This window comes from Aristolochia californica, unplaced genomic scaffold (genome assembly GCF_029961685.1).
Source record: "Aristolochia californica isolate CCGP_79_NKW_82.1479 unplaced genomic scaffold, dmAriCali1.0.hap1 SCAF_5, whole genome shotgun sequence".
Taxonomy (NCBI): domain Eukaryota; kingdom Viridiplantae; phylum Streptophyta; class Magnoliopsida; order Piperales; family Aristolochiaceae; genus Aristolochia; species Aristolochia californica.
Window position 1 is genome coordinate 1,050,840 of NW_027182214.1, and position 9,708 is coordinate 1,060,547.

A 9,708-nucleotide genomic window follows, 5' to 3' on the forward strand; every position below is an offset into this window, starting at 1 on the left:
ACTGACCTTTATATAGTCAAGTCATACAGAATTACATGCAGTAACTGTTGTGTGGTTGCATCCCAACTGAACCCACTGATGTTTATACAGCTTGTTACCGTTTGGTATGTTTTCTTCCATGATTTTGCTGTCATCTTCGAAGGTCCAAATGTCATATGGTCGAGCAGTTGGTTGTATTCTTACAACCATGTATAATTTAAATTCGAGATGGTCCTCATGAAAAAAACTTTATCAGGCAACCTTTACCCGTCACTAAAACACAAACCATAAAAAATATAATACCATGTGGTGGATATGTATAACACCCGAATTTCTTCACCACATGGCAAAAACATTCCATAACACTTCAAAAATTCTCAACAACATTCTAAAATATTTCAAAATTAATCAAACTATTTTCACTACTTCATATGCACTAAACAATGCAAAAACACACACATCAAGTCCAAATTTCACCAAACACCCCTGGTAGAGCCCCATATGACTTCATAGTCACTACGAACTGTACCTCGTCAGTGATGGGGGTCGGGTTTCGTTGGCTAATGGACGCCCTTATAGGCGACTCAGCCTTGTTTGAATTGGACTAAAAACCCTAATAGAACCTAAACCCTAAACCATCAAACCCTAAAGTCCCTAAACCCTAAACCCTATCACCTACTAAACTCTAAACCCTAAACACTGATTTCAAAACTTAATACCCTAAACGCTAGACCTCCTAAACCTTAAAAGCCCTAAACCCTAAACCTTACACCCTAATTCTAGACTCTAAACCCAAAAAACCCTAGACCTTAAAAACACAAAAGCCCCAAACCTTAAAAACCCTAGACCCCCTAAACCTTAAAAACCCTAATCCCTAAAAATACCATAAATCCTTAACCATAAACCCTAAAACCTAATTCTAGGTCCCTTAAATACCGAGCACCAAACCCTAAAAATAAACCCTAACCCAAATCAAGAATTTAGACCATAAACAGTAGCCCTAAATCCCACAATTATGCACAAATAACCCCCAATTAGGCATTGAAACTAAAATTAAATCAAATAAACACTAATTTAATGGAAAAAAATTAGGGTTTAGTCATACCTTCTGAAATTTGGGGAAAATCGAAGCCGAAGGGTGAAATTGAAGCCGAATGGGGAAATCGATGCCCAAATGTCAAAATCGAAATCGAAATGGGGAAATCGAACGAAATCGGAATGTATTTTGGGGGAAAAGAGAATAGCGAGAGAGAGAAGGGAGTGGGAGGCTGAAAGGGAGAAGAGTGGGAGAAGAGAGAGAAGAAAGGGAGGCCGAGAGGGAGAAGCGAGAGAGAAAAATGGAGAGCGAGTCCGAGAGAAGAGAGGGAGGCACAGAGACGAGAGAGGGGGTGCGGGAGAGAGGGCGAGTCCGAGAGAAGACCGAGAGACGGAGGCCGGAGAGGAGAGTCTGAGAGAAGAGAGGGAGTAAAGTGTCGGGGGCATAGGGAGACGAGAGAGGGAGAAAAAACGAAAATGAGAAGAGAGCGAGAGAGGGGGGTGCGAGGAGAAAGAGGGAAAAAAAATAACGTCGGGGGTTTGAACCCCCGCGTTCCCTTCATCCGGATGAATGACAAAAAGGGTCGGAAACCACTTTCCATTTTTTTTATAATGTGGAGATGATGTTCCGCTTCATCCCCAACATCCCGATGACATGAAGACTAGCGCTCCACTAACGACGTAAACTGATGAACAGCATAATGCGGCTGATCTTCATATTCGACTTCAAGTTGACTAACCCCTCCTTAGGAACACTAAGGAACTTAGAATTTATGTGGGCAAGCATATTTTAATGTTTGACTTGAGTTTAACATTTATAGCACATTTTCCAGCCGCTATGAGTTATTAAAAATAATTAATAAATCATTTTTTTACTAGCAAATATGTTAGCAGGTCACTTAACAATTTTGGAGACCTATAACCTTCCAAATCTATCTCTAACATTCTAAAAGATTGAATTTCTGTTGTATGGCTTTGAATCCAATGTCAATGATTCAAATATATTATTTCTAATGCTCTAATGCGGTAGTCGAATCCACCCATGGAATTTAAGTGAAATCATAAGACACCCAGCTTTGTTTGGAAGAAGATACTCACCGCATCTACTGTGATCAAGTTTTCAACAGCTAGCAATTTCTCCAGCACCAAGAAAGGTACCTGGTTTTCCAACATAAAGATGTCTTCTAAATTATCGCAAAAGCAGGTAAAGGGTTTATAGATGACAAACGCTGGATCTCTGTAACCATCGCTCTCACGAATGGCAAACGTCCTGAAAAACTCAAGTATGAAGCAGCCATCAAGAATCATCAGCTCCAGGAACTTACGTTCGTCCCACCCTTGTGCATCTAAGTCCTTGTATGAATCCATTAGCTTATTCACATCATGATTCAAAGCCCTCTTCAAGTCATCTAGAGTTTTCCCTGAATTTCCAAGGAACCTGCGTAGAGCTCTAACCTTATACTCTTCCATTGGCTTCAAGTATGCCTGGTTGTGATGATATGGGCCAATTGAGACCAGCTTTGGCCTATACAAATTCTGGTCCCGTTCGACAAGATAGAAAGGTACTCTGGGTAAGAAGCACCTATCCCATTGTTTTGCCTCCACAGGAGTATCTAAAATCCTCTGAAGTTGACCCACTTCGATCCTCAGATGCTCACACCTCCGCGTAAGGTTTTCAGGATCGATCCGATGGTCGTTGTTTTGGGAAGCCATAGCGCAGTTAGGAGCACAACCACCTGGTATTCCCTTGATTAATTTCTTCCCTCTTTGGATGAGCTTTTACAGAAGAGCCTGACCAAGACACAGATACAATAACCTTTATATAGGCGATGGATTACTTCGCAGTTTGAGATTCATGTTTCTGGCACCTTCTCTTTTCCTCGTCTGCCTTGTTTGTTGACTTGACTACTGCACCCAGAAAGCCTCAACGAACGAAGCTTCGTTTGTCCCTGTGCTAGTCTTTCAATTTGCTTACTATGGTTCATCAATTCACCATCAGTGGGCTGTATTAGATTTCACCCTGAGAAGATCGAGTGTATATAATCAGAAAACAGGACTAAAACTTGACTTGCTGTGTTTCATGAATGGTGGTTGATTAATACAAGTCTTGTAACCATTACTCCAGTTTTTTCAATATTATATTCTCCCTTTGGTAAACTTCTTTTAACGGATAAAACTGAAGAAAGGAGGAATAAGTTTAAAAACTGAAAGCTTGATTGATCATTGGTTGCTCCAGTCTTTTCCTATACCTACTTAGAATTCTATACTTCTTTTCCTAACACGCGTCTTAGGTCCCATGCAAATGAATGCCGTGAACACCACGCATCACTGTAATTTTTTAGGGTCTTTTTCCTTCGTAGAAAAAGACCCAGTATGGCCTTTAATTGGAAGAAAGAAAGGAAAATGGTCTTGAAATTGATTAGCAATGTGACAGAAAGGTAGCTTCATTCTTATACTCATTGTCACCTCTCAACGGGTCTCATTATTATGAAAACGAAATTGGTTGAACTGAATGATTGAGCTGTGTCTCGGACTGGACATTCTTTAAAGGCTCACCAGAGATTGGAGAAAGCAAGCAAACTCGAAAATAATACACCACTTTCAATCTTAATTTCTTATTCACATCATCGGCTTAAATAGCCATTTTACAGAATATACATGGAAGAGTTATGAGGGATTAATGGGATTACGCAATCACCGGATTTACAGAATATTTACATAATTTCTCCTTAAGGGAAGAAATCTCAGAGTAAATCTTAACACTCCCCCTCAAGTTGGTGCATAGATATCACTTATGCCCAACTTGTCAAGACATTTGTTAAAAGATCGGTAAGACACTGCCTTGGTTAGCACATTGGCAAGCTGATCCTCAGATCGAACATGAGGGACTTCAATGATTCTTGCTTCTAACTTTTCTTTAATAAAGTGTCTATCAACTTCAACATTTTTAGTTCTATCATGCTGGACTGGGTTGTGGGCAATATCACATGCAGCCTTATTGTCACAATATAATTTCATAGGACTTGTCTGCTCAATATATAGTTCTTGTATCAGATTTTTGATCCATAATAATTCACATATTGCCTTGGAAATTCCCCTGTATTCGGCTTCAGCTGAAGATCTAGCCACCACCTCTTGTTTCTTACTTCTCCAAGTGACCAAATTTTCACCTACAAATGTAAAGTATCCAGAGGTAGACCGTCGATCTTCTATTGACCCAGCCCAATCGACATCGGTATAACCTTCAATTTTCAAGTCACCTCCCTTTTTAAATAAAATTCCTTTCCCTGGAGATGATTTCAAGTAGCGTAGGATACGGTTGACGGCATTCATATGTTCTTCACTTGGAGAGTGCATAAATTGACTAACTACACTTAGTACATAAGCTAAGTCTGGTCGGGTATGTGCAAGATACATTAACCTCCCAACTAGTCACTGATAACGCTCCTTGTTAGCAGGAACTTGATCTGAATGTATTCCCAGTTTCAAATTTTCTTCCATAGGAGTACTGACTGGACTACATGCTGTCATACCAGTTTCCTTCAATAAATCCAAAGCATATTTTCGTTGAGATAGACAAATTCCTTCCTTGGATCTGGACACTTCAATGCCAAGAAAATATTTTAATTAGCCAAGATCCTTCATTTCAAATTCTCTAGCAAGACGACTTTGCAATGATTTCTTTTCTTCTGGATCATTCTCAGTTACTATCATATCATCAACATATACAATAAGAGTTGTGATGACCTCCTTGTTATATTTCAGGAAGAGAGTATGATCTGAGTTGCTTTGCTTGTATCCGATAGATTTCATAAAATTCGTGAACCTTCCAAACCACGCCCTCGGGGACTGCTTCAAACCATATAGGGATTTCCTCAGTTTACATACTTGTTTGCATCCTTTGTTTTGCATAATGCATCCAGGAGGTAATTCCATATATACTTCTTCTTGGAGATCTCCGTGTAAAAATGCATTTTTTACATCAAACTGATATAAGGGCCAATCAAGATTCACAACCAGAGATAGTAGAATCCGAACGGTGTTGATTTTGCCCACTGATGCGAATGTCTCCATATAATCGATCCCGTAGGTTTGAGTATATCCTTTGGCGACAAGCCTTGCTTTGAACCTTTCAATGGTGCCATCGGCTTTATATTTAATGGTAAATACCCACCTGCATCCAACTGGTGTCTTTCCTACAGGTAGGTCAACCACTTCCCATGTTGAATTCTTTTGAAGAGACCTCATTTCTTCATTCATGGCTTATTTCCATTTAGAATCTTTCAAGGCTTCCTGCACACTATTAGGAATAGATATAGCAGATAATTGATTCACAAATACCTCATTTGCCTTTGACAATCTATGATAAGACACAAAATTATGCATGGGATACTGAGATTTAGAGGTGAGAAGAGGTTCATAATTGAGTCTAGGTTTTCCTCTTGTGGTTCGATGAGGTAGCACTCTTAGTTGAGTTTCGGAACTTACCTGAGGTTCAGACATGGACTCGGACTCAGAAGGCAGTTGATCCATTGGTACATTATGAAGGGGGGAAGATGGCGGCTGAGACTCTGGTTGCATCACTTCCATCTGGTCTTGTCTTTCTCCATCATGTGAATCATTTTGATGTCCACAGTTGTAATCGGAATATTGACCACTTGTAGTATCCAAGATATCCAAATGATGATAAAGGGTCTTCAATTCAATCCTGTTCTCCCCCTGTATTGAAGACTCGGGAGTAGAATAATACATGTTTTCTTCGTGAAATACCACATCAAGCGTGACATACAATTTGCGAGATGGAGGATGATAATAATGATAACCTTTCTGATGTTGAGCATAACCAACAAAAACACACTTGATAGCTCGGGGTTCCAATTTATGTCTCAATGACTTATGGAGGTGAACAAAGGCTACACACCCAAAAACTTTAGGTGGTAGATTCGGCACAGCAGGTGAACTTATGGTTTTATGAAGAACACTCAAGGGAGTCTGAAATTGTAACACACTCGAGGGTATTCGAGTGATAAGGTAAGGTGCAGTTGTGATTGCTTCACCCCAGTAACTTGCCGACATATGAGCTTCAAACAAGGAAGCACGAACAACTTCAAGAAGGTGGCGGTTCTTTCGCTCTGCAACTCCATTTTGCTGAGGGGTGTACGGACAAGTAGTTTGATGAGTAATACCATGATCATCTAGATATTCTTTGAAACTTTGATTCACAAATTCTCCCCCATTGTCACTTCGAAGAGTTCGTATTGTAGAATGATACTAAGTGACTATCATTTTTATGAAATTGTTTGAACAACGAACTAACTTCACTTTTGACTTCATTAAACAAATCCAAGTCATACAGGTGTGATCATCAATAAAAGAAACAAACCACCGTTTATCACTAAGGGAGGCTATATTTGCTGGACCCCACACATCAGAGTGAATAATCATAAAAGGTACTGGACTCCTATTCATGCTTATTGGGAATGGAACACGATGGCTTTTCGCCAATTCACATACATCACACTTAAAATGTGAAATAGATAATTTTTCAAAAAGTGTAGGAAACAATTTCTTTAAATAACCAAAGGATGAATGACCCAACCGTTTATGCCATAACCAAATATCAGAATCTGGTGATTTTTTCTTCATGAAGAACGCTTGGGCTAACTGATGAAAACTTTCTGGCTGCAGATCAAGGTAATAGAGTTTCCCCCTTCTAGTACCATACCCAACTGTCTTCTGAGTTCGAATGTCCTTAAAAACACAAAGGTTAGGCCAAAAAACCACAATACAATGCAGAGTACGAGTTATTTGAGCAACTGATAATAGATTATGATTGAGGGTTGGAACAACTAATACAGAATTAAGACTCAGATTTTCAGTGAGAGTGATAGAACCTTCTCCAATAACGTGAGATGGAGTACTATTTGTTGTAGATACGGTATGTTGTTCAGATGGTTTCATACTTTTAACATGATGATTGTCAAAGGTCATATGATTAGTAGCACCAGAATCAATTATCCATTCACTATTTCTACTAGGAGCGGAAGTATTAAGAACCTTACCAGATGTAGCGATTAAGACTGATGCATCCTCAGTTGTGTGAGAGGTGGAAGGTTTTTCTACTACAACAGAAGCATGATTATTTCATTTGGAGTTTCATTTGCGAGGCGCTTTTGTAGGATCCCACCATTCTGAATACCCGATAAGTTCATAACTGAGGACTTTATATGCCCAGTCTCACCACAGTGAGTATAAATGCGCTCTGGTTTGGTTGTTCCAACCTCATAGCTACGATTCTGAGATCCTGATGTTCGATTTGGATCACTGTTAGGACCAGTTGGTCGAGCTGTTTTCGGCTTAGCTCGACGTGCTACCATTGCAGATGTCTCAACACGATCAACTTCACTTTTTAAAGTGGTTCTACGAACAGAGTCACGACGTACATAAGCATAGGCTTCTTCAAGATCCAATATTGGGTCTTTTCTGAGAATTTCGCCACAGACTTGTTCGAATTCTGCATCCAATCCGTTTAAGAAAATATGAACACGCAGTCTTTCAACGGATTTTCTATAAGCAATCACATCATCAGGATCTTTCATTATAGTCCTATCACGATGATCAAGTTCTTGAAAATTTTCCACAAGATCACCATAATACGTTATGATAAAGGGCGACCAGCCTGTTTGGTGGAGAAAGCTCTCTGATTCAATGAAAATAATTGTGATTCATCTGACCCATCATAGAAAGATTTTTCCAGAGCATTCCATATTTCGCGTGCAGTACGCAGCCGAATATAGCGCTTCATCACATCTGGTGACATAGAGGTTAACAACCATCCCTTGACTTCTTGATTTTCAGCATACCATTTCGCATAAGAGGCATCCGTTTCTTGTGGGAATAGTGTTTTTCTCATAATATATTCGAGCTTTTCTCGTCCTACAATTTGCATCTCCATGATCTGGGACCATACATCATAGTTGACTTCGGTAAGAGTGACGCTAGTTGTAAAACCAGAGTTTTCGGATTGCACATGAATAATCGGTGTTGATTCCTTCGACATGATGAAAAGAAGATCGGCGGGGACACCAAAAAAAAAAAAAATATTGGTCTGATCCGTAGACTGATTCGGTCTGGTCCAATTCGCTTTCTAAAAACAAAAAATTGGTCCAGACTGGTCCGTAGACTGATTTGGTCTGGTCCGGTTCACGTTATTTTGCTGGCTGATCTTGGTCCGTTCGAGACTGAGTCACTCGTCAAATAAATAACCCGGACCTAAGTTTAAATAACCCTGCTTCTAACTTTCCCACTACTACAACTAATTTGTCGTACAGGGGGCAGCCTTCACGTCTGTACTTCTCAGCATCTCTATGTTCCTACAAGAATAAAACATCCTGTAGACGTCTTGGAATAGAGTTATACTAATGCGGAAAACATAAAAAATATTTTATAGTACATCATGATTTACTGACCTTTATGTAGTCAAGTCATACAGAATTACATGCAGTAACTGTTGTGTGGTTGCATCCCAACCGAACCCACTGATGTTTATACAGCTCGTTACCATTTGGTATGTTTTCTTCCATGATTTTGCTGTCATCTTCGAAGGTCCAAATGTCAAATGGTCGAGCAGTTGGTTGTATTCTTACAACCATGTATAATCTAAATTCGAGATGGTCCTCATGGAAAAAACTTTATCATACAACCTTTACCCATCACGGAAACACAAACCATAAAAAATAGAATACCATGTGCTGGATATGTATAACATCCGAATCTCCTCACCACATGGCAAAAACATTCCATAACACTTCAAAAATTCTCAACAACATTCTAAAACATTTCAAAATTAATCAAACTATTTTCACTATTGCATATGCACTAAACAATGCAAAAACACACACATCAAGTCCAAATTCACCAAACACCCCTGGTATAGCCCCATGACTTCATAGTCACTACGAACTGTACCTCGTCAATGATGGGGGTCGGGTTTCGTTGGCTAATGGAAGCCCGTGTAGGCGACTCAACCTTGTTTGAATTGGACTAAAAAACCCCTAATAAAACCTAAACCCTAAACCATCAAACCCTAAAGTCCCTAAACCCTAAACACTTATTTCAGAACTTAATACCCTAAACGCTAGACCTCCTAAACCTTAAAAGCCCTATACCCTAAACACTACACCCTAATTCCAGACTCTAAACCCAAAAACCCCTAGACCTTAAAAACACCATCAATCCTTAACCATAAACCCTACAACCTAATTCTAGGTCCCTTAAATATTGAGCACCAAACCCTAAAAATAAACCCTAACCCAAATCAAGAATTTAGACCCTAAATAGTAACCCTAAATCCCACAATTATGCACAAATAACCCATAATTAGGCACTGAAACTAAAATTAAATCAAATAAACACTAATTTAATGGAAAAAATTAGGGTTTAGTCATACCTTCTGAAATTTGGGGAAAATCGAAGCCGAATGGGGAAATCGATGCCCAAATGTCAAAATCGAAGAAAATCGAAATCGAAATGGGGAAATCGAACGAAATCGGAATGTATTTTGGGGGAAAAGAGAATAGCGAGAGAGAGAATGGAGTGGGAGGCTAAAAGGGAGAAGAGAGGGAGAAGAGAGAGAAGAAAGGGAGGCCGAGAGGGAGAAGCGAGAGAGAAAAACGGAGAGCGAGTCCGAGAGAA

At 39.5% G+C, this 9,708-nt stretch overlaps 2 protein-coding genes across 2 annotated transcripts; both read right to left on the bottom strand.

The window, feature by feature from the left end:
• Positions 1 to 2,073: 2,073 nt before the first annotated feature.
• Positions 2,074 to 2,727, bottom strand: LOC137966271 (UPF0481 protein At3g47200-like). Its single transcript, XM_068812847.1, has one exon. It carries the CDS (start codon positions 2,725 to 2,727, stop codon positions 2,074 to 2,076), a length of 654 nt encoding a protein of 217 aa, XP_068668948.1.
• Positions 2,728 to 7,136: 4,409 nt separating this feature from the next.
• LOC137966273 (uncharacterized) lies at positions 7,137 to 8,074 on the bottom strand. The gene is made up of 2 exons (XM_068812848.1): positions 7,798 to 8,074; positions 7,137 to 7,693 (listed from the first exon to the last, which is right to left on the bottom strand). The coding sequence occupies exons 1-2, from the start codon at positions 8,072 to 8,074 to the stop codon at positions 7,137 to 7,139; spliced, it is 834 nt and encodes a 277-aa protein (XP_068668949.1).
• Positions 8,075 to 9,708: the final 1,634 nt, after the last annotated feature.